At 44.5% G+C, this 26,178-nt stretch overlaps 1 protein-coding gene across 1 annotated transcript in view; it reads left to right on the top strand.

Moving 5' to 3' along the window:
• LOC124595714 (aurora kinase B-like) overlaps positions 1-26,178 on the top strand; it is a 50,064-nt gene that overhangs the window by 11,180 nt on the left and 12,706 nt on the right. Inside the window, exons 4-6 of the mRNA XM_047134580.1 lie at positions 9,370-9,504; positions 11,448-11,606; positions 12,007-12,238. Of these exons, the coding sequence (XP_046990536.1) occupies positions 9,370-9,504; positions 11,448-11,606; positions 12,007-12,238 (526 nt within the window). The remainder of the gene's footprint in view (positions 1-9,369; positions 9,505-11,447; positions 11,607-12,006; positions 12,239-26,178) is intronic.

The following is a 26,178-nucleotide window of genomic DNA, read 5'->3' as shown; positions in this document are numbered from 1 at the left end:
CTTTTCCTTATCAGCTATGATTAGACTACTCTTAAACCTATGATGAAGCTTTGTTTCCGTAGTACCTTTCGTACATGATTGTTATACCACGGTGGATCTTTCCCCTCGCTTTGGACCTTAGTCGGTACGAACTTATCTAAGGCGTACTGGACGATGTTTCTGAATTTTTTCCATTTTTGTTCCACATCCTCTTCCTCAGAAATGAACGTTTGATGATGGTCACTCAGATATTCTGCGATTTGTGCCCTATCACTCTTGTTAAGCAAATATATTTTCCTTCCTTTCTTGGCATTTCTTATTACACTTGTAGTCATTGATGCAACCACTGACTTATGATCACTGATACCCTCTTCTACATTCACGGAGTCGAAAAGTTCCGGTCTATTTGTTGCTATGAGGTCTAAAACGTTAGCTTCACGAGTTGGTTCTCTAACTATCTGCTCGAAGTAATTCTCGGACAAGGCAGTCAGGATAATGTCACAAGAGTCTCTGTCCCTGGCTCCAGTTCTGATTGTGTGACTATCCCATTCTATACCTGGTAGATTGAAGTCTCCCCCTATTACAATAGTATGATCACGAAACTTCTTCACGACGTTCTGCAGGTTCTCTCTGAGGCGCTCAACTACTACGGTTGCTGATGCAAGTGGTCTATAGAAGCATCCGACTATCATATCTGACCCACCTTTGATACTTAACTTAACCCAGATTATTTCACATTCGCATTCGCTAATAACTTCACTGGATATTATTGAATTCTTTACTGCTATAAATACTCCTCCACCATTGGCGTTTATCCTATCCTTGCGGTATATATTCCATTCTGTGTCTAGGATTTTGTTACTGTTCACTTCTGGTTTTAACCAACTTTCCGTTCCTAATACTATATGCGCACTATTTCCTTCAATAAGAGATACTAATTCAGGAACCTTGCCCTGGATACTCCTGCAGTTTACCAATATTACGTTGACTTTTCCTGTTTTTGATCTCTGAGGCCGGACGTTCTTTATCAACGATGATAATGTCCTCTGGTAAGCCGTCAGGTATTTTATCGTTTCGCCCAAGGGGGGGTCCCTCTAACCTAAAAAAACCCCCGTGTGCACGCCACACGTACTCTGCTACCCTAGTAGCTGCTTCCGGTGTGTAGTGCACGCCTGACCTGTCTAGGGGGGCCCTACAGTTCTCCACCCAATAACGGAGGTCGATGAATTTGCAACCATTATAGTCGCAGAGTCGTCTGAGCCTCTGGTTTAGACCCTCCACACGGCTCCAAACCAGAGGACCGCGATCGACTCTGGGCACTATGCTGCAGATATTAAGCTCAGCTTGCACTCCGCGTGCGATGCTGGTTGTCTTCACCAAATCAGCCAGCCGCCGGAAGGAACCAAGGATGGCCTCAGAACCCAAGCGGCAGGCGTCATTCGTTCCGACATGTGCTACTATCTGCAGCCGGTCACACCCAGTGCGTTCAATAGCTGCCGGAAGGGCCTCCTCCACATTACGGACGAGACCCCCCGGCAAGCACACCGAGTGCACACTGGCATTCTTCCCCGACCTACCCGCTATTTTCCTAAGGGGCTCCATAACCCGCCTAACGTTGGAGCTCCCTATAACTAATAGGCCCGCCCTCTGTGACTGTCGGGACCTTGCCGGAGAATTGTTGAGCGGAGGGTGTGGGGACAGTGTGTTGCCGTAGGATGAGGCTGGGATAATTGCAGAGAATGTGTAGTAAGGATGACACCCATGTCCACAGTTAAGGAAAGCTGGTGGTACAGGGAAGGATCTACATGGCTCAGGTAGTGAAGCAGTTATTTAAATCAAGTGTGTTACGTTCAGCTGCGTGTTGCACGATGGGGTGGTCTACTTTGCTGTTGGCCACAGTTTGGGAGTGAAGAGTCAGTGAAGGAAGTGGTTAGTCTCTCTGACATGGGAGGCCAGATTATGGGCAATTAGTTGGAGGTGTTGGTCAAAAGTCTTTCAGTGGGGACGCAATAACCAGCTACAATGGGGTGTTCAGGATTGTTGGGAGTGTGAATTTTGGAGAGCATGTAGAAGGTGGGTGTGTGGGGTGTCATAGGGCTGAGGAGGGAAATGGATTCAGGGAAGGAGTTTTGGGAAGGGCCTAAGACTTTAAGCAGGGATTTGAGTTTGTGTTGGACTTCTGGGATGGGATCACTCTGATGGAGTTTATAGATGGAAGTCAGGTTGCTGTCAGAGGCATTCCGCTAGGAAGTCACTGATTTATAACAGTGATGGACCCTTTGTCTTGCAAGTAGGATGACACGGTCAGGATTTGTTTTGGGGTTGTGTGTGGCTATTCTTTCTTCTTATTTCCCTGCTGCTTTCCTTTCTTGCTCTTTCTTTATCCCTCTCCCCTGCCCTACAACCTCCTGACACAGCCACCTATTGGTGGCCTAGTCTCTACACACTCCATCAGACTGTGTTTGTCACTCTTTCCCCACTCATACGCTACTATCCTTTCCTTGTCCTCTCAAGATTGCTGCTTGCATCTGACATGATGTTGCATTCTGGCCAGAGATGCTGGCGTTAGTGGCTTGTGTGTGTGTGTGTGTGTGTGTGTGTGTGTGTGTGTGTGTGTGTGTGTGTGTGTGTTAGTCTTTTGTAAGTGCCTTAATTGTGCCTGTCTGCAACTTGACGCGTCTTCTTTATGGTGAGAAGCAGTCTGTCTTTTCGTAAGTTATTGATATTCGTACCTGGCGTTTTCATTGTTTGATTTTTGCTGAATGGCTTTCATCCATCTTGCAGCCCTGTGACATTTTCCTTTGTTACTTTTCTCTACAGCATTACTCTTCTCAGTGTCCGTTCTTTCTCTTTTTTCCTATGTTTATGTACCACCCTCCAAACTGCATTTACTTCCGAGCCACAATGTATCACTGATCATCTGTGCACAGCACAGACTCAGTGACCGTGTGGATTGTTATATTTACTCCATTGATCCCACGTCATCCCTCATCCTGACGTACTGTAGTGCTCTGTTTTCAATATCTCCCCATACCACACGAACTTTGATCCTCAACCTTACCCATCCCCCTCCCTCTTCAGTTATTGCAAAAAAAAACACACACACACACACACACACACACACACACACACACACACACACACACACACACTGCCATACCTAATAATTCCTTTTCACCCACGTCTCTGTAGGTTTTCAACATATTTGTGCATATTTTTGTGGTTTCGCATACTTTTGCGTATTTTTACATATCTGTATCTTTGGATGCTTCTGTGTGTCTTTAGGTATTTTTACTTATCTTTGTGCATCTTTTTGCTTATCCAGCTCCTCTCACAACCATCAACACATATTTTGCCCATTCCTTTACGCCATCCCTGCCACTATGTACCTTTGCTCCATCTTTCTGCACCATTTCAGAAAAGTATCCCTTGGCTAAAACCCAGCCTGAGGTCCTGTTCCTTAAATGCTGCCTAAACCATTTAATCCCTCCAAATAGCCTAACTGTAAAAATTCCTTTCTGTGGATCCCACCCCTCCTTTCACAATGACCTACACCTTTCCAGGTTACACCAATCCCTGGCCACCCACAAACCTGGTACAGACATTCCAGAACTACCTCTGCTTCCTCTACAAGATACTACTACTCTGCAATCCCTACTCCATGCATCACATCTCTGAAATTGAATCTCTTGCTGTCCATCACCCAGAGGAGCATTTCAGATACCACTTCCACAAGTTATCCAACCTGCAGACATCCTACTGTCACTTTAAGACACCACTATCCAACCCCTATCGTACCCAAAGTGTTCTTCCTCATCCATTGCTCACAGCAGCTAAACCCTGCCTAGCTGACCTTTTCAACTTGCCACACCTCCAAAACTCCCTACCAACTCTCCACCAACTCCAGAGCAAAAATATCCCATAACACTGTTGTTAACCTCAACCTCACAGAAGTTTGTTATATCCAAATGCCTCACCTTAAACCCTACACAAAAATTTAACCATGCTGGACTTGTCAAAGACCTTCTCTACTTCCCCCAATCTCTACCAAGGATGCACTTTTTTGTCACCAATCCCTACAACAAAAATCACTCTAATTCCGACATTGAACCCACCTCTTCCAGTTCAGTTCATATCACCATACAACTGTGATCGCCCACTCCCCTACCACTCCACCCAACCACTCCTTCCAGGAATTCCTTACCTCCAATGTAGCCTCACCATCCTTTCCCAGGTCTGTTCCTCAGAACACTAACCTTTCTGTAGGAGAAAGAACAGCCATTTACAACATTTAAAAAATCCTGGCATCATCCTACCTGCAACGCAGCACCCAGGCGCAAAACCTATCCAATCCACCCACCCAGCACTTCCAGTTCCAGACCTGTCACAGGTTTATTCTACCCCATCAGGGACTGGGCCACGGTCTGTGAAAGCAATCATGTTGTTTACCAGCTCTGCTGCAATCATTGCACAGCTTTTTATGTTGATATGACTACCAACCAGCATGAACAGCTACTGCCAAACTGTAGCAAAGAGCAAAGTAGACCACCCTGTGGCACAACATGCAGCTGAACATAACACAATTGATTTAAATGACTACTTCACTACCAAGCCACATGGATGCTCCCCTCCGACACCAGCTTTTTTGAACTGTACAGATTGGAGTTATCCTTAAGACACATTCTCTGCGCCTGGCCTCAACCTATGGTAACATACTGTCCCACCCAACAGTTTTCACCCCATCATAGTCTCCTCATTCTCATCGCCTATCCTGTTTATTTGCAGTCCTCTGCCAATGCATCTGCCAGTCTTTCCCCACACCTCTCCTTTTTTGCTTATTTTTTCCACCTCCCGGCCCCAGAACCTCCTGTCACTGTACCTGTTGGCAGTCTAGTCCCTGCACACTCCACCAACCAGCATTCCTCTCTCCCCACCTGTACACTGCTATCCCTTCCTCGCCCCCCTCAAGATTGCCACTTGCATCCAATGTTATATTTGCTTTCTGGCCTGAGATGCTGGAGTTGGCGTGTGTGTGTGTGTGTGTGTGTGGAGGGGGGTGGAGAGGCTGTGGCTGAAAGCTTTGTGTGTTTTTTAATTGTGCCTGTCCACAACTTGACATGTCTTCCTTACGGTAAGTAGCAATCTGTCTTTCCCTACATTGTTAAAATTAGGAGTCGTATAAGAAAAATGAAGGAAATTTATGAAACTTTGATACTGAAATGAGTGTTCTAAAAGAATGTAAATTTCATTAGACACGACTTTCTAAAAACTATTCATTTATGAACTGTCCATTTTGTGACACATTCAGTTAGTTGATTCTGTAGATTTTGCACTGCACAGAAAAATTTAATGTCTCCAGGGTGTTCAACAATAATTTCTTCAATCTGAGTCTTGAGCTGGGCAGGGTTTGCTGGTTCAGTATGGTACACAACACGCTTTAGATTTCTTCTTAAAACAATCACAAACTGCGAGGTGGAGACCATTGCGGCCAAGTGACAACAGGATGCCTTGAAATTATGCAATCCCACAAACAAAAATTTCACTGCAGCTATAGTCAGGCGGCTTGTGAAGTGGATCCATCCTGCTAAAACAGGTGTGCTCTGAAAGTCAAGATTTGCAAGAGGTTGGAACCTAGGAGCCAGAATATCTGTTGTATATTTCAGCATTGAGACATCACTCTGACAACAGAGCATTCATCTTAAAAGAAGTAAGGTTTATTGTCTCAAGCTGTGACACTGCATGCCCTGCAGTAACTTGAGCGCTGTGTAATGGACAGTGATGAAGTGCAGCAGGATTTGTTTGTACCTAATAATGCGTGTTTCGCTTATTCATGTATCATTCAACTTGTGTGAAAATGAGCTTCATCGGACATCCAAAAAATTTTCCATGAAGTTAGCATCCTCATTGATTTTAGCCAACAGGTTTTCACAAAATTGTACTTGCAGTACAGAATCATTAGGTTTTATATCTAGAACCATTTGATGCTTGTAACAATGAGATTGAAAGCTGAACATCAATGACAGTACAACTTTTTGCCCTGAACAATGAGGACTCCTTACCACTGCAACTTGGACAGCAGTAATGCTTTCTGGCGTATGTACAGTCAATATGTGCTCACTGGACCCTTTTTTTCCAAAGTTGATGCAGTCTCTTCAAATGTACAAACGCAGGTTTTGACTGTATGCGAAGAAAGAATGAGACCCTGAGTTGGGACCACATAGTGATGCTGAAACACTGTGAAGCTGTCAAACTTGCCATGGGGGTTATATGTGCTCATGGCAACTACTCACTACATATTGCTCCTTTGCAAGTAAATGTCAGTTACTGGTCGACAGTTGGAAGTTTTCCTGCCATGTGTTGAACATCTACAGAGATGCCAACATAAACTTCAAAAGTTCCTGTTTCTCTTGTGCCACACTGTAATAGGTCACAATTGCCTTCCATGTATATTTTGGGCAAACAATATAACTGTGGTGGTGCTACTGCTTGTGGACAGTATTTGAACTGTGACTTCCTGAACATTCCAATACCACTTTTGTATCACTACAGTGGAAAATACACTCCTGGAAATGGAAAAAAGAACACATTGACACCGGTGTGTCAGACCCACCATACTTGCTCCGGACACTGCGAGAGGGCTGTACAAGCAATGATCACACTCACGGCACAGCGGACACACCAGGAACCGCGGTGTTGGCCGTCGAATGGCGCTAGCTGCGCAGCATTTGTGCACCGCCGCCGTCAGTGTCAGCCAGTTTGTCGTGGCATACGGAGCTCCATCGCAGTCTTTAACACTGGTAGCATGCCACGACAGCGTGGACGTGAACCGTATGTGCAGTTGACGGACTTTGAGCGAGGGCGTATAGTGGGCATGCGGGAGGCCGGGTGGACGTACCGCCGAATTGCTCAACACGTGGGGCGTGAGGTCTCCACAGTACATCGATGTTGTCGCCAGTGGTCGGCGGAAGGTGCACGTGCCCGTCGACCTGGGACCGGACCGCAGCGACGCACGGATGCACGCCAAGACCGTAGGATCCTACGCAGTTCCGTAGGGGACCGCACCGCCACTTCCCAGCAAATTAGGGACACTGTTGCTCCTGGGGTATCGGCGAGGACCATTCGCAACCGTCTCCATGAAGCTGGGCTACGGTCCCGCACACCGTTAGGCCGTCTTCCGCTCACGCCCCAACATCGTGCAGCCCGCCTCCAGTGGTGTCGCGACAGGCGTGAATGGAGGGACGAATGGAGACGTGTCGTCTTCAGCGATGAGTCGCTTCTGCCTTGGTGCCAATGATGGTCGTATGCGTGTTTGGCGCCGTGCAGGTGAGCGCCACAATCAGGACTGCATACGACCGAGGCACACAGGGCCAACACCCGGCATCATGGTGTGGGGAGCGATCTCCTACACTGGCCGTACACCACTGGTGATCGTCGAGGGGACACTGAATAGTGCACGGTACATCCAAACCGTCATCGAACCCATCGTTCTACCATTCCTAGACCGGCAATGGAACTTGCTGTTCCAACAGGACAATGCACGTCCGCATGTATCCCGTGCCACCCAACGTGCTCTAGAAGGTGTAAGTCAACTACCCTGGCCAGCAAGATCTCCGGATCTGTCCCCCTTTGAGCATGTTTGGGACTGGATGAAGCGTCGTCTCACGCGGTCTGCACGTCCAGCACGAACGCTGGTCCAACTGAGGTGCCAGGTGGAAATGGCATGGCAAGCCGTTCCACAGGACTACATCCAGCATCTCTACGATCGTCTCCATGGGAGAATAGCAGCCTGCATTGCTGCGAAAGGTGGATATACACTGTACTAGTGCCGACATTGTGCATGCTCTGTTGCCTGTGTCTGTGCCTGTGGTTCTGTCAGTGTGATCATGTGATGTATCTGACCCCAGGAATGTGTCAATAAAGTTTCCCCTTCCTGGGACAATGAATTCACGGTGTTCTTATTTCAATTTCCAGGAGTGTAGTTTCATTAGCATGAAGAAAACTGTGATTGAAAATCTTGTAAAATTAATAGCTATTTAATGAATGATGATAAAGTATCAGACTGAAAATGTTTGTGGTAATATCTTTGGATGTACCTATTGCTGGCAGAGGCATTGTATTTCAGTGACACAATAAATTTTGTATAAATTTAATGAAAACTGTATTTAAATAATCAAAGGCAGCTACACTTGATATCAATGCGCGTAAGCTAGGAAACCATCACACACACCACGTACTGAACCCACAAGCACACATTTTGGATTTTTAAGTTTTATATGTTCGATTGACTTCAGAGAAAAGAACATAAATACAATAAGGAAAAAGGTGTGTTACGTACTACTTTTTAGTGGTGCAGGTATGGGGCTACTTGTTACCAGCATTTGGTGAATCAGATAACACAGTAAGATCAGACTAGTCAATGCTGAATTGAGGGTTAGCACTTCCTTTCGCTGACCATTTGGTACAAGTTTGACTTATTAGGCTACTTTCAGGCAAGAAAAGATTCGCTGACTAATAACGCTTGTAACTCAAATTGTGTTAAATTTAAAAGAAAGTGATGACAGACAGAATTCCATGGGAGGTGCCACTTACATGACCACAGGGTCCCAACCTGGGAAAGGGGACTGTCAGTCCAAAGTGTGTATCACTCCTGGTGACATCTCACATTGTTGAAAAAGTGAAGCCTATATTATAGACAGACATGAAAATGTTCATGATTAATTAGGAATTTGATCCTGTGACCCCCCACCCCAAAATTGGCACTTTCACAGTTCATGTTACTGTTCAGTTTAATAATGTGTATCTTGATTCAGAGCACAGCATTGAAGGGTTTTCATGATGGAATGCTTGGAAAATGATGGATGTTTGCTTTTGAGATGTTCGCTGCCTCAACTATATAGCAGTGTTAATTTGCTACAGTTTTGTTTTTTAAAGTGTTAAACAATACATACCAAATCTAAGAATTAACTTGATCATTAAACCCCATAATGCTGGGTGTCGTGAATTCATGTCATGCCAATGCTGTGCTAATAACTGGAAGGTTAACTGTTTTTGAATGCCAGTGGTGATAGATGCTGATTCTTCATTACTGCAAGTGCCGCATTCTCCTGAGTGTTTCAGGTATCACTACAGCACCACGATTTTTTATTTTATTTTTTTATTTTATTTTATTTTATTTTTTTTTTCTTTCATCGAGAAATTTATTCATGCATTAAGGAGTTAAAACTGCAGAAATTATCAGTTTCATCATTAACACCAACTATAAATGAAATTATTTAACTAGTAAGTTAGTCACCGTCATTATTAACTTGTTTCTAGAGCCACCAAAAAAGTGTGCTTGCTTCAGATAAAGCTCATTGTAATGTGTTGTTTTTGTCTTTTTCCCCTCTGCAGGCATCCTCACATCCTACAGCTTTACACATACTTCTATGATGAGAGGAAGATATATTTAATTTTAGAGTTCGCTGCTAAAGGAGAATTGTACAAAGTACTTCGTGCGTGCCCAAATGGACGTTTCTCCGAACCTGTGTAAGTTTCTTTCATCAGGACATAGTATTGGATTATCTCTCTCTCTCTCTCTCTCTCTCTCTCTCTCTCTCTCTCTCTCTCTCCTTTTTTGCACATATTAAAGTGGTATTATTATTACATGATTGAAATAGTCTACCAGAGGGAGATGGAGAATGTTTATAAAACATAAAGTTTACCCTCGAGCTACCAGAATTTTTTGTTTGTTTCTACCACTGGGGTCATAAAGACCCCAGTTAATTTACACCATATATATTGGCACTATTTTGTGCACTTTGGCAGACTGACAGAAAAACCGCAAATTACTGAATTGAAACAGGAAAACTGTATAAGCTCTTTCAGATGTATTTGTCTTCGATCTGAAACATACTTAGATTTAAAACAAAGTGTAACACCACCACCATTTTTTGACTTGGCTCAGTAAATGCAGCTAATGCAACAGACCATGGAAGTGGGCCAGAACAGAGCCACTCAGACGTTAAGAACTTTCAGCATTGCAGCGCGTCAGCAATCGTAAGTATCGAAATAATTATGAAATCCGCCTCGATTGCACAAACTACCTGGTGTTTACGTAGGTTTCAGTGTGAGTAACCACGCCTTCTTTAAAACAAATATAAAACAGCTTGCCTAAATAGGCATAGTCAAAGGCTAAAATCAACATCTACAGTGGCAAGACCCCATGAAAAATGTTTACAAATACACGGTACATATGTACCAAGTCAGTCATATACTTATCTCAATCCTGTGTGTGCTACCTCGCCCCAGCCAACGTACGATGGTCACAGGCTCTCCACTGAACTGTGATCTGTTGTGTTCTAAAAATGATGCTCTCATGTTTACATGTCAGGTGACTACCAGGCTTCCATCTGCTGCTGCACTGCTATACTGCCCTGGAGTGTACCACTAGCTTCCTGGCAGAGAGCTCAGTTCCACCATCCACCCTAATGGTCATTCACCCCCAGCTATTACAAAAGCTATTCTGAATGTTGTTTCACAGACAAAAGAAAATATCTGAACTTTTCTGGATGCTTTCCACCCACGGAACATTTGCAAAGGTGCACCATCCACATTTTCTTTCCTCCATTTTGCACTTGTGCTGAAGGAGGAAGAGGAGGAGCTTTGCTATGCTGATGCCTGCTTTTCTGTACTAGAAATGATTTCAGTTAAAGAAGAAATTTTCTTCTTTGTAGTTGGTTTCTTTCTTCCAGTCATGATTCCGATTCAGGTACCGCCAAATTATGAAAGTATGAGGGCACTAATACCTAAAGTATTAAAAAAAGTGGGCCATCTTTTTACCATATATTTTGTTGTGTACGTTGTAATTCATCCATTGTCTACCCCTTGACTTTACAGCATTAGAGTCGAAGATTATAGTAAGTTTTCTGTCTCACCTTCACCTATTTCCTCTTAGAGATATGTAGTAATTGGCAGTGTCACTATCTTAACTCCATTTGGACTATAGGAGATGATTGTAGCTTATTCGTGGAATCTGATGAGTCATAAAGCTGCTGTTCTTCACTTTGCTACGACAAATTCTGCTGGTAGTTCATGATGATTTTTTCTTATTGTTCGAGCAGTGTTTTCACTCTAATTCCTTTGCCAACACCAAACTAAAGAATAAACTTTGTTGTGATACTTCTATCACTCCTGGATAAGTATTCTGTCTACCTCAACATTACTCTTTTCCCTTATTTATTTCTCTAGGCCGAACTGTGCCCTGTCCTTTGTAAACCTGCCGGTTTTGACATAGTAATTAGTGCTGGTACATACAACTGCACTAGTGGTTCAGATGGTAGCAGTCATCAGATTGCAGATTTCCACATTATTCATGTTTTTAGAGTTAATTTTGAGTGCTCTGTTCCTAGTTCAGTGATGTTTTAGTATTTTGGTCTATGGTATCGGTTTTCGGTCCTTTGATACTCCTTAATGTTTTCCTCAATTTTCAGAGCGGCAAGATACATGTACCAGGTTGCAAACGCTTTGCAGTACTGCCATGAAAATAATGTAATTCATCGTGATATAAAGCCTGAAAATCTGCTCCTCACTTCCGATGATAAAATAAAAATGGCCGACTTTGGTTGGTCTGTACACGCACCAAGCAATCGGTTAGTATCTCACTTCAGCATTCATTTAAATTGTTCATTGTGATTATTACTCTGCATGTTATTTTGCCTCCGTAGCATACATAGTCTGGGTGTAACAATAGCTCATCATTCCTGACCTCAATTAGTCAAGAACATTGGCAGCCATTTCGAGTGGTAATTTTTGAACACTTAAGAACAGTACAAAGAATTGCTTTGAATGCAATGAGGTTCATGTTACATACTTTCATTGATATCTGAATATTTCCATTTTTGAGTTAAGAGGATAGTTACTGGCCTCACTCACTGTTGAGAGTACATTACCATATTTGTTTTTTGTGTAATCATTGCTTTGCCTTTAGGTATTGTTGGACAGTAATTGATGATCACTTTCTGATGTTAAAACATTTTCTTTTTGTCCTAGGCGAAAGACGATGTGTGGCACCCTGGACTATCTGCCCCCGGAGATGGTAGAAGGAAAGCCTTATGATCATAATGTAGATAACTGGTGCATAGGTGTCCTCTGTTATGAATTTCTTGTTGGGAAACCACCTTTTGAAACAGATTCTTCAAAAAAAACATACAGTCTGATACGAGAAGTCAAATATAAAATACCAGACCACGTATCTGATTTGGCTAAGGATCTAATAAGTAAGGTATGTATTGTACATTCAAGCCATTTTTATATGATTATACTTACCTGCTGACAGGAAATAAGTAGCACCTTAGGAAATCTTTGATAATACGCTTTTCACCAGATGAATTTTCCTCCAGATTCGTCTTTTGAAAAATGTGTGGCCATCTTCAGTTTGTAGGTTATGCTGTTGTTACTGAGGTCAACATTTTTACTATCTAAAATAGCTTAATTTTGGGGTTGTAAGCCAAGATTTGGTAGTGCAGGTCACATGCAGATTTTAATTGCATTTTGGGGGAGGGGGGGGGGGGGGGGGGGGAGCAGTGGCACAAACTTGAGCACTAAGATAATTCTGGTGTGGGATTGGGTAGCAAGTTTAATTAGGCTGCCAGCCATGGCAATGCAACCTGCTTTTTTATGAGCAAATACCATGCTTAAAGTACAGGTTGCCAGAATCATAGTAGAACAGAAGTGACGTAATAAATCGACAAATTAACAATAGTATACATTTCTACAGTAGGCGAGAGTTTTCACAGAACACTTGAAACGTGGCACAGCAAATGAAGCACAAGCTTTAACAACTGTACTAAAGTGGCTACTACTCCACAGCACTGTTGATTTTGTAGATTGGCAACAAATGGTGCTCACTGTGTGGCCGAGGTGATCAGATTTCTGCTGATTCAGCAATAGGGGCCCAAGAGAACAACCTGTTCCTGTAATTGTTTGCTTAGATCATTAGTATTGTCAGAACAGTAAAGTATAGCAATAGATCATAGAGACAAATCACAACAGTGATTGTAAAGAATTGTGGATGTACGAGTTTGCTGCTCATATTTGGTTCACGTAGACAACAATGCTCTATTTTTTATGTTAATGGTGGTTACTGAAGCAGATGTAACACACACCTGTGCAGGAGGAAGAAAATTAGGCATCAGAGAAGCAAATGTTTGTGATGGGCTCAAATGAATAAACAAAAAAAAGCCAGTTATTCGTGTGTACCAAAACGGGGAAAGTTTCATGGATCAGAGTCGAAAGTTCTTTACTATTTGAGTGGAATGTAATGAAGGCTTCCAGATAGAGAAATTATCCAAAAGCTGGTGCTGGAGATAATGAGGAATATTTCAGATGCATGACAGGATTTCAGAGCAAACAGGCTGGTGGATGACGACAATGTTGTTGATGATAGCAGCAGGTCTCGTGCTACAGCGCATGATAATGCTAGCTCAGTGACTTCCACGGTCTGGATGAAACATAATTTACTTATCAACATCATGTGGTGAAAGTAAAATGTAACTATTTGCTGCCCATATAAGCAACACCAATCACATGCCACTTTTTCACATGCTGTCAGATGTTACTATCAATGTAAATGTGTTTACTGCTTCTGTTAGGAGCAATCAAAAAGTTTGTTTGTGGGCATTGCTGCAACATATATACAATGGAGCACGATTCTGGTGAAGGTATTTAAGCACAGACTTCTAGGGAAGGGATTAGTGTGACATTTGTCTTTTCCAACGTGTGTGCAGTAAATGCGGAAATGTGAACTAAGGTGACACTATTACCAAAAGCTTCCAAACAGGACGAACGTAATATTAGCAGTATTATTCTTTTCGTGGCTGCTGAAGGACACACACTGGTAAACATCCATTAGAGAATCAAGAATGTGTATAGGGCAATGTCTGTCTAAAGCCATCGTTGTGCAGGTGTGTACAACTTAATGTACTAATGCGATTCGACCCAAGATGCCGGTCAATCTGAGAGGCTGTGCACTTGACACTGGGACACTTCAGCACCTCCCCTGTAGTCCTGATCTCTCCCCTACAAACATCACACCTCCAGTGCTTTAAAAAGGCTTTGTGGTGTCCAGTACTGTCGGAAGGTGCTGCAGGTGGTGGCACATGTCGGCACTAATGATGTGTGTCGCTTTGGATCTGAGGAAATTCTCTCTGGATTAGCGACTATCTGATTTGGTGAAGGCTGCCGGTCTTGCTTACGAGATGAAGGCAGAGCTCACCATCTGCAGCATCGTTGACAGAACTGACTGCGGACGTTTGGTGCAGAGCCGGGTGGAGGGTCTGAATCAGAGGCTCAGGCAGTTTTGCGACCGTGTTGGCTGCAGATTCCTTGACTTGCGCCATAGGGTGGTGGGGTTTCGGGTTCCGCTGAATAGGTCAGGAGTTAACTACACTCAGCTGGCGGATACACGGGTAGTGGAGGCTGTGTGGCGTAGACTGGGCGGTTTTTTAGGTTGAAAGGCCTCGGGAAAGTACGGGGTGGGCTGCAATCTCAAAGGGTGCATGACAAATACAGGACGTGCTTGGATCAAGGAACAGTCTGAATTGTAGTTGTACATTGTTGTAGTTGTGCTGGGAAAGTCTCTGAACTTCAAGCGCTAATAGAAAGCACAGGAGCTAAAATCATTATAGGTACAGAAAGCTGGCTAACGCCTGAAATAATTTCTGCAGAAATTTTTACAAAGTCTCAGATGGTGTTCAGGAAAGATAGATTAGGCAGAATTGGTGGTGGAGTTTTTGTGTCTGTCAGTAGTGGTTTATCTTGTAGTGAAGTCGAAGTAGATACTCCGTGCGAATTGGTATGGGTGGAGGTTATACTTAACAGCCGAACTAAGTTAATAATTGTCTCCGTCTACCGACCCCCAGACTCCGATGATATAGTTGCAGAACAGTTCAGAGAAAATTTGAGTCTCGTAACAAATAAATACCCCACTCATATGGTTATAGTTGGTGGGGACTTCAACCTTCCCTCGATATGTTGGCAAAAATACTTGTTCAAACCGGTGGTAGGCAGAAAACATCTTCCAAGATTGTCCTAAATGCTTTCTCCGAAAATTATTTCGAGCAGTTAGTCCACGAACCCACGCGAATTGTAAATGGTTGCGAAAACACACTTGACCTCTAAGCCACAAACAATCCAGAGCTGATAGAGAGCATCATAACTGATACAGGGATTAGTGATCACAAGGTCGTTGTAGCTAGGCTCAATACTGTTTCTTCCAAATCCACCAGAAACAAATGCAAAATTTTATTTAAAAAAGCGGATAAAGTGTCACTAGAAGCCTTCCTAAGAGACAATCTCCATTCCTTCCGAACTGACTATGCAAATGTAGACGAAATGTGGCTCAAATTCAAAGATATAGTAGCAACAGCAATTGAGAGATTCATACCTCATAAATTGGCAAGAGATGGAATTGATCCCCCGTGGTACACAAAAAAGGTCCGAACGCTGTTGCAGAGGCAACAGAAAAAGCATGCGAAGTTCAGAAGAACGCGAAATCCCGAAGATTGGCTAAAATTTACAGACGCGCGAAATTGGGCACGGACTTCAATGCGAGATGCCTTTAATAGGTTCCACAACGAAACATTGTCTCGAAATTTGGTAGAAAATCCGAAGAAATTGTGGTTGTATGTAAAGTACACAAGCGGCAAGATGCAGTCAATACATTCACTGCGCAGTGCCGATGGTACTGTTACCGACGACTGTGCCGCTAAAGCGGAGTTATTGAACGCAGTTTTCCGAAATTCCATCACCAGGGAAGATGAATGGAATATTCCAAAATTTGAAACACAAACAGCTGCTAGCATGAGTTTCTTAAAAGTAGATACCTTAGGGGTTGTGAAACAACTCAAATCGCTTGATACGGGCAAGGCTTCAGGTCCAGATCGTATACCAATTAGGTTCCTTTCAGATTACGCTGATACAATAGCTCCCTACTTAGCAATCACATACAACCGTTCGCTCACCGATAGATCTGTACCTACAGATTGGAAAATTGCGCAGGTCGCACCAGTGTTTAAGAAGGGTAATAGGAGTAATCCATCGAACCACAGACCTATATCATTGACATCGGTTTGCAGTATGGTTTTGGAGCATATACTGTATTCAAACATTATGAATCACCTCGAAGGGAACGATCTATTGATACGTAATCAGCATGGTTTCAGAAAACATCGTTCTTGTGCAACGCAGCTAGCTCTTTATTCGCTCGAAGTAATGGCCGCTATTGACAGGGGATCTCAAGTTGATTCCGTATTTCTAGATTTCTGGAAAGCTTTTGACACCATTCCTCACAAGCGACTTCTAATCAAGCTGCGGGCCTATGGGGTATCATCTCAGTTCTGCAGCTGGATTCGTGATTTCCTGTCGGGAAGGTCGCAGTTCGTAGTAACAGACGGAAAATCGAGTAAAACTGAAGTGATATCAGGTGTTCCCCAGGGAAGCATCCTGGGACCTCTGCTGTTCCTGATCTATATAAATGACCTTGGGTGACAATCTGAGCAGTTCTCTTAGGTTTTTCGCAGATGATGCTGTAATTTACCGTCTAGTAAGGTTATCCAAAGACCAGTATCAGTTGCAAAGCGATTTAGAAAAGATTGCTGTATGGTGTGGCAGGTGGCAGTTGACGCTAAATAACGAAAAGTGTGAGGTGATCCACATGAGTTCCAAAATAAATCTGTTGGAATTCGATTACTTGATAAATAGTACAATTCTCAAGGCTGTCAATTCAACTAAGTACCTGGGTGTTAAAATTACGAACAACTTCAGTTGGAAAGGCCACATAGATAATATTGTGGGGAAGGCGAGCCAAAGGTTGCGTTTCATTGACAGGACACTTAGAAGATGCAACAAGTCCACTAAAGAGACAGCTTATACTACACTCGTTCGTCCTCTGTTAGAATATTGCTCTGCGGTGTGGTATCCTTAGCAGGTGGGATTGACGGAGGACATCGAAAGGGTGCAAAAAATGGCAGCTCGTTTTGTATTATCACTTAGTAGGGGAGAGAGTGTGGCAGATATGATATGCGAAATGGGATGGAAGTCATTACAGCAAAGACGTTTTTCGTTGCGGCGAGATCTATTTACGAAATTTCAGCCACCAACTTTCTCTTCCGAATGCAAAAATATTTTGTTCAGCCCAACCTACATATGTAGGAATGATCATCAAAATAAAATAGAGAAATCAGAGCTCGAACAGAAAGGTTTAGGTGTTCGTTTTTCCCGTGCGCTGTTCGAGAATGGAATGGTAGAGAGATAGTATCCCCAGCCTTGGTACAAATTTTCAGCCACTGCTTCAGTCTGTATATGGAAACTTTCTGGTCACCTATCAAATTTTCAGCTCTGCCACTGAAGAGGTCAGAATAATAGTAATGCAGGGCGTACTCATAGATAAAGGAAGCTAACCATCCCCCTCCACCCAAGTCTTCCGTGGATACGTACATGGCAAGCACGGGACCCTGAGCTTGTGGGCCCCCATGCATGCCATCGGAGATGCAGATGATCATGGGGATACTTTCGCAACGGTTTCTTCTTAAACTTCTGCCCACAAGAGATGACTAGATGAGTGTCGACCACTGACATTTCTTCTGTCAGTGCCAAAGTTCCTAGTTGTTTCTCGGTCCAACGAAGGTAAAGACTTCTCCACAGTCAACCCTTTCAATATTCAGAAAGGTGTCGATGCAGTTGCAGGTCCTGTAAAGTCTTGTTCCTGTTTATGAAATGGCAACTTGTTAGAAACACAGTGCCTTCCAGACACAAAAATTGCTTCTAACTACACTGCTACACATCTTCCCTGTCCAGGTGGAAGCACACCGTACTTTAAATTCATCATGCAGGGCGGTTTATCCAACGAGGACATTCAAAATTACTGTCTGATCAGGGCTTAATGGCCGTACATATTCATGAAAAGGGTTGACAAAGAACTGCTACTGACCTGTACTCCCTTCTTGACATTTGACATATTTCAACTTCCATCCAACATTACAGTTAGATATGAGGTAATTTCAGTTCGCCCTTACATCCCCAATCCTACGAGTTGCTATTAGTGTCGGCAGTTTAATCACACCAGACAGTCATGTTCAAATGTGGCCAAGTGCGTTACCTATGGTAGGGATGCCCTTGAAGGTGATTGTCCACCTCCATCCCCTCATTGCATCAACTGTATGGGCAACCATGCTCTTCCTACAGAAATTGCCCTATTTTTAAAGATGAACGAATTATTCAGGAAATCAGAGTGAAGGAAAAGGTGTTTACCTTTGCTGCTTGTTACTTGGCAGTAGAAAGCTCACTGTGCTCACAGTGGGTAAATATAGCAGCGTTCTCGCCTCTCCTTGACCTACTAAGAAGATAACCACGCAGACTTGTTGTCTTACCTGTAGTGCCCGTCATCAGATCAGCCAGCCCAAGGGTTGCCCGTTCAACCTCCCCACTATCACCCGCTCACTCTAAGACTCAACCTTCATCGGCTCCTGCTAAATCACAGACCCCAAAATTGAATACCCGGACTTTCAAAACTGAGCCTACTTGTGAAGATTTTTTTTTATTTACCCAGACCTCACAACCATTGACTCCTCACTCATCTCAACATCCTGCTGCCAAGAAGGTTCTGCAACCTTCCCAAATTGCCGATTGGTCCCTCTGTCAGATGTTCAGGAGGTGTGACCTGATCTGTTAACAATCACCTAAGGCAGGTGCACCCCCATGTGAAAGGAGCCCCTAGTTGGAAGGAGTGTGCCATCGAAGATGCTGGCAATGATGGAGATTTTCTCATAATGAGTCAGTCATCTTCTCAATCATTGTAAACATAATGAGGCTAATGATTCAAAGACCCTTCCCGCAGCATCACGATTCCTCGTCTCATTATTCGTCTCATTATTCAGAAAGGTGTTGATGCAGTTACCAGTCCTGTGAAATCCTTCTCTAATTTACAGGATGGCACTTTGCTTTTGCAGACTGCTTCTGATTGTCAAGCACAATTACTGCTTACTGCCTCACTTCTCCACGGCTTCCCTGTTCGTGTTGAGGCCCATAGAACTATGAATTCTTTCCATGGTGTAATTTACACCAGGTTGCTCGATGGTCTAACAGAGGCCAAATTCCAATCTTACCTCTCTGATCAGGGTGTCATTGCTGTCCATCATATAATGAGAAAGGTAGATTCTTCCTTAGTGCCCACCCGCACTCCTTTCCTCACCTCCGATAGAGTAGTGCTGCCATCCAAGATCAAAGCAGGGTATGAAATTAACACAGTCTGGCCGTACATTGCAATCACGATGCGCTGCTTCCAGTGTCATCGTTTCAACCACACTAGAACGTCTGGTCGACACCCAGCCAAAGATGTGACCTGTGGTAGGGATGCACACGAGGGCGATTGTCCGCCACCTCCTCCCCGCTGTATCAACTGCAATGGCGGCCATGCTGCCGCCTCTCAGGATTGTCCCGTGTATCTTGATGAGCAGAGTGTCAGAGATTCGGGTAAAGGAAAAAGTGCCTTACACAGTAGTTCGCAAGTTACTGTCTAGTTTCAAACCCTGTGTTCTCCCATCTGGCACCTGTAGTTCTGTTCTTGTTACCCCTCGCTCCACAAAGGACATGGCCACGCAGACATGCGACCTCAAATTCAGGTCTGAGGTTGAAATCATGCAGTGTCAAGGTAGCATTGCCATCCTGGCGTCCCACTGTGCAACAAAGATCAAACTCTCACCTCAAGGAGCAAAGCCACCAGCTACGCAACCAGTAGGCAGCAAAGGACAGGAGTACTCCTGTGAAGATTTCCTCTGTCCCTCCAGCCAAACAACACAAGAGTCTTCCTCCAACACGAAAGGCAAATGGTCTTCTCTTTTGTCAACTCGAAGATGCTGTTCGACGGTGTCGCCAAATTGTACCTTAGCCCGGCAGTCGTCTGTCGTGCCGGTGCACACCACCAACCGTTTTTTAGCTAACTGGGCTCCATGGACTGACCACACAAGCCGATGCTTCTGTGCACCCCATGAAGCAGGATCCTCCTGCTTCTGTGCCCTATAGTAGCGACTCTGCACTGGCTGTCACTTGGCAGCTGCTGAGTTGACACCCCTACATCTCTTCCTCATAATGACTGTCCTCCAATAGAACGTATGCAGCCTTTGGTCTCACAGAGAGGATTTACGGCTGCTTTTAGCATTGCAGCATACCCTTTTACTCTGCCTTCAGGAAACGAAATTGCACCCTCATATCTACTTTGAGCTTCCACATTACTTACCAATTCGTTTTGACCTTCCCCCTGAGGTCTTCATTCCATCTCATGGGGGCTTCATGCTGCTCCTACAGATGATATTCGTAGTCAACCCATCTCCCTGACTACCCATCTTCAAGCTGTTGCAGTTTGCCTTTTCCTTCCCCACCTGACTTTTTCCCTCTGTACCATTTGTGTATCTCCGTCATTCGATGTCACCATGGCAAACTTCCTGCAGCTTATTGGGCAGCTACCACCCCCCCCCCCCCCCCCTACATTTTTGCTACTCGGTGAATTTAATGTGCTTTACCCCCTTTGAGGTTCTCCCAGGACCTGTCAGAGAGGTGCCCTCTTGGGTGACTTTCTTAACCTCTTCTGCCTTAACACTGGAGCACCCACTTTCCTTTCTGACTCCTTGCACACCTATTCCTATTTGGACCAATCCTTGTGCACTGGCCAGCTTGCCCATCGTCTTGAGTGGTCTGTTCTTTCAGACACCTATTCAAGTGACCATTTCCCATGTGCTTCCTGTTTGCTGACTCCTATCCCATCCACGTGCATGCCCAAATGGCAGATTACTAAGGCTGAATGGCAGCTTTACTCCTCCCTGGCGACTATCGAAGGACAGGATTTCTCCAGTAGTGATGACCAGGTGGACTATCTCACCAACATTATCCTTACTGCTGCAGAACATTCCATTCCTTGCACTTCTTCTTTACCACGTCGTGTCCCAGTCCCTTGGTGGACTGAGGCATGCTGTGATACAATTCGCACACAGACGTGCTCTCCGCATTTTTAACAGTCATCCTATGATGGCAAACTGCAACCATTATTTCATTTTAAACAGATGCGTGCAAAGTGTCATGTTCTCCAGGATAGCAAACTAGCTAACTGGATTTCATTCACTAGTTCTTTTAACAGTTCCACCCCTTTCTCTGTCGTGTGGGCCAACCTCAGATGGTTCTGTGGGACCAACATCAGATTCCCCCATATCTGATGATGTTATCGTGGACCCTATTGTTTATCTCCAACACCTTGGGACACCATTTTACAGAAGTTTCAAGCTCTTCGCATTATCACCCTACCTTCCTCCATCGGAAACGAGCGGAGGAGGCTCAAGGGATACCCTTCTCTTCTCCAAATCGTGAGTGCTACAATGCCACCTTTACTGTGAGGAATCTAGATCATTTTCTCAGTTCATCCTGATCCTCCGCCCTAAAGCGTCATCCACATTCAGATGTTGCAGCACCTTTCTCTTCCGGGCATGTACAACCGCATCTGGTCAGAGGGCACATTTCCTGGACGCTGGCGTGAAGCCACCATCATACCTATACCTAATCCTGGTAAGGACAAAAACCTTCCTTCTAGCTACTGCCAAATCTCTCTTATCAGCTGCGTTTGCAAGGTGATGGAACATATGATTCATGCCCAGCTGGTGTGGTGGCTCGAGTCTCGCAATTTACTGACAAGTGCACAGTGTGGATTTAGAGTACGGCGTTCAGCAGTTGATCATCTTGTTACTTTGTCCACCCACGTCATGAATGGTTTTCTGCGGAAATCCCAGACCGACAGTTTTTTCGATTTGGAGAGACCTATGACTTTTTACATGTAGGGCTTCTGTGGACACCTGCCCTGTTTCCTTAAGGCATTTTCACAAGATCGAGTTTTCAAGGTGCGTGTGGGTTCTGCCTTGTAGTACACCTTTATCCAGAAGAATGGTGTGCCTCAGGGTTCTGTCCCAAGTGTCGTCCTCTTTGCTATTGCCATTAACCCTATCATGGCTTGTCTTCCACCAGGCATCTCCGGCTCCCTTTTTGTTGACGATTTTGCTATCTATTGCAGTTCTTTATGGACCTGTCTCACTGAGCAGCGCCTTCAGCACTGTCTTCATAGTCTTCAACATCCATTTGGCCCTGGGCGTCTTTTACATCAGTCCGGTATAGAGTCTGTATGCTGAAACTGCTGAATTACCCCCGTACTACCGCCAATGACTTTCTCCTCAGCAGGTATGTATGCCGTTCGTCTTGCCACCCATACTATGCCTCCTTCTTTGATTCCTTTGATCATCAATATGGGGCTCATCCTTCTTCTCTGTTGCCTCCTGGAGTCCACTTTCGGCACATGCTACAGTAGCTTAACTTCAGACTGCCTGCATCTTTCCCGGTGGGTATGAACCCTTCACCACCTTGGGTTCTTGAAGCTGCCAATGTTAACCTTGGCCTTCATTCGATTCCTAAGGACACTGCTCCAGCCTTGGTTTATCGCCTTCTGTTTCACAACCTTCGCATGGAACTTGGCGATAGTACCTATGTGTAAACTGATGGCTCTGACTGATCATGGAGTCGGGTATGCCTTCGTCACTGGCATCCTTGTCTTTCGATATTGGCGTCCGCCACACTGCTCAGTATTTACAGCCGAGCTCTTTGCCTTGTAACAGACCACGGAGTACATCTGGCGACACAGCCTTTTAGCCTTTTCAATTGTGTCCACTGGTCAGCCTGATTGAGTGGCCTTCAAAGTTTGTGTCCACTGTACACCGACCATCCCTTAGTGCAATGAGTCCAGGAAAACTATCAACTGCTCACTCTTGGTGGAGCCAGTGTGATATTCATGTGGGTTCCTGGTGATGTCAGTCTGCCGGGAAACGAGGCTGCTGCCAAAACTGCAGTCCCTGTACCTCTGCCCTCGAGTATGTATATTCCCTTCAATGATATATGTGTTGCCGTCTGTCAGGAGGTTGTGTCCCTTTGGCATTGCCAATAGTCCTCCCTTCACGGGATATGCTCCGGCTTATTAAGCCTCTCCCACCAGCTTGGACGACCTCCTCTCAGCCCTCATGCCAGTAGGAGATTATTGTAACTCGGCTGCATATTGGGCACTGCCTTTTTAGCCATTGCCATTTGCTAAGTGGCACTACCCCTGCCACTTTGTATACATTACACTCAAGTTTTAACTATCTGTCATATTCCTTATGGAATGTCAATTTTTTTAACCTTTTATGTTCCCGTTTGGGTTTGCTGTCTGAATTATCAGCCATTTTAGCAAATGACACGAGGGCTGTCGACCGCGTTTTACTTTTTATATGCCAAAGCAGCATGGCAAAGACCATTTAATTTTTAGTTTTGGACCTCCGTTTCTGTATGGTGTGTCTTTTAGCCCTTTGTCCACATGCCTGTTTTTAGCTGTCTTCTATTATGTCAATTAGGACTGATGTATAATCATATTTTTAACTCCTGTCTTCGTGTACTAAAGTTTTGACTTGGGCATGTATGACCCCAATTGGTTTTGCACCCTAAAACAAAGCAAAACCAGAATCAAACCTTTCTGGATACACCTTCTCTCTTTGTACAATATACATTCCATCGTCCACACCTGTGGCAAGATTCCAGTCTCCTTGTAAATTTAGAGCGCACTGTTCCGCAGTTGACCATCTTGTCACTTTGTCCACCCATGTGATGAATGGTTGTCCGTGGAAATCCCAGACAGTGGCCATGTTTTTCGATTTGGGGAAAGCCTACGACACCTGCTGGAAGACTGGAATCCTCCGTATTCTCTACACGTTGGGCTTCCATGGCTGCCTGCCCCATTTCCTCGAGGAATTTTTAAGACAGAGTTGTCAATGTACGTGTAGGTTCTGCTTTGTTGGACACCTTTATCCAGGAAAATGGTGTGGCTCAGGGTTCCGTCCTGAATGTTGTCCTCTTTGCTTTCACCATTAACCCTATAATGGCGTGTCTCCCGCATGGCATCTTTGCCATCTATTGCAGTTCTCCACAGACCTGTCTCATTGAGCAGTGTTTTCAGCAATGTCTCAATAGTCTTTACTCATGGAGCATTGATAATGGCTTTTGTTTTTCAGTGATAAAACCATTTGTATGAATTTCTGGTAGTGCAATTGGTTTCTCCCTCCATCTTTACATCTTGGGTCTGTTGCTTGTGCATTTGTTGAAACTACAAAATTCCTGGGGCTCCTGCTCTATAGAAAACTCGTGATCCTCCCACGTGTCTTCCCTGGCAGCCCACTGTACAGTCACTCACTGTCCTACCTGTCCTCATTGGTACTTCGTGGGGTGGGGTGCAGAGTAAACCACCCTCCTCCATTCATACCAGTCCCTTATCCGTTCGAAACCAGACTGTTCGCTTTGTTTATGCATCTGCACATCCATCCCTCTTACTCCGTCTCAATACTATCCACCATTGTGGCATCTGTTTGGCCACTGGCGCCTTTTACACTAGCCCGGTTGAGAGTTTGTATGCTGAAGCTGCCGAACTACCTTCGTCCTACTGCTGTGACTTTCTCCTCGTCAGATACGCATGCTGTTCGTTTGCCACGCTTGTCCACCCATCCTATGCCTCATTCTTCGATGACTCCTTTGATTGCCAGCATGGGGCTGGGCTTTGCCGTAGTTTAGTGAGTAGTGGATTGCTGTGTGAGACTTGTTCGAAGTATTTTCACTGGGGGGAATGCAGTGGGGGAAGCATTCTGGTGAGATCCTCTCCTGGAACTGCAGGTTATGTAGCAAGAGTAAGTTGATAGAGGAGCAGGAGCGTAAGATCTGTGCCATTCAGGTGCAGTTGAAAAACGCACAGGAGGAGCTAGATAGGATGAGGAGGGAGAAGGGGGTTGGGGAAAGGGAGCTGGCTGTTGACAAGAGATCTGCTAGGAGAAGAAGATTTTCAGATAGTTTTACTATTGGTGTTTACAATAGATATGACCAATTGTCAGAGTCTAGTGGAGAGGAATCTCTAGTAGCTGTAGATGTAGGAAGTATGCAGCAGACCTCAGTAGTTCCGGTGGCTAGAACAGTTGCAAAGTCTAAGAGGAAGAACAAGGTTCTGCTGTTAGGTAGTTCTCATGGCAGAGGTGTAGGCCAGCAGTTGCAGGAAGTGCTGGGGAGTGAGTACCAGGTCACCAGCATTGTGAAGCCTAATGCAGGATTGGCTCAGGTGACTGTTAACATAGGGGGGTTATGTAGGGATTTTACTAAAGAGGATCAGGTAGTGATTGTGGGTGGGGCTGGTAATAGTATTGATAGGGATGGGGAGTATGACATAAATGGTGACCTGGAAAAGATAGCCACTCAGACTGGCAACACGAATGTGCATTTCGTGGAACTGTTTCAGCGTCACGATCAGCCTCATCTTAATACAGCTGTCAGGCGTAATAACATGAGACTTGGGGGTGCGCTGATGACAGAAAGCATGGGTCACATTTCAGTGGTGTCGGTGGAGTCTATCAGCAGGACGGGTTTCACTAGACATGGCCTGCACCTCAACAGGTATGGGAAGGGGAGGTTGGGAAAGCTTATAGGTGACAGCATAGGTGGGGTGGGTGGGATCACTCATGGGAAAATTCCTGCAGTAGTGGGTGTTAGAGCTGCACCTTTTTTAGATTGAAGTCAGCTGATAGGTATTCCTGCTTAAGGGAAGTCTGTCTAACAACGGAACCACTTTCGACAAAGCTTAGGTATCAGAGTAATGAGGGAATTAGTATATTTCATCAAAATATAGAAGGTGTTAGAGATAAAGTTAGCGAACTGCCTATAGATGTTGACTCTGAAATTATTGGTATATCTGAACACTTCTTAAATAAGGAGATAATTCAGAGGCTTCCTTTACCAGGATACAGGTTGGCTGGCAGCTTTTCTAGGAGCTCTTTGCGGTGTGGGGGAGTAGCCATGTATGTGAAAAATGGCATCCCATTTGAGTCAATTGATGTTTCAAAGTACTGCACTGAAAAGGTGTTTGAATGTTGTGCAGGTGTGGTTAAATTTACTGGAGCTAAACTTCTAACTGTTGTTATTTATAGATCCCCAGACTCTGATTTCACAACATTTTTGCTAAAGCTAGAGGAGGTTCTTGGTTCACTTTATAGGAAATACAAAAAGTTAGTTATATGTGGTGACTTCAATATTAATTGTGTAAGTGATTGTGCAAGGAAAAGGATGCTGGTAGAC

The sequence above is a fragment of the Schistocerca americana genome, chromosome 2 (assembly GCF_021461395.2).
Source record: "Schistocerca americana isolate TAMUIC-IGC-003095 chromosome 2, iqSchAmer2.1, whole genome shotgun sequence".
NCBI classification, from domain to species: domain Eukaryota; kingdom Metazoa; phylum Arthropoda; class Insecta; order Orthoptera; family Acrididae; genus Schistocerca; species Schistocerca americana.
This window is presented reverse-complemented; position numbering and strand designations above follow the sequence as displayed.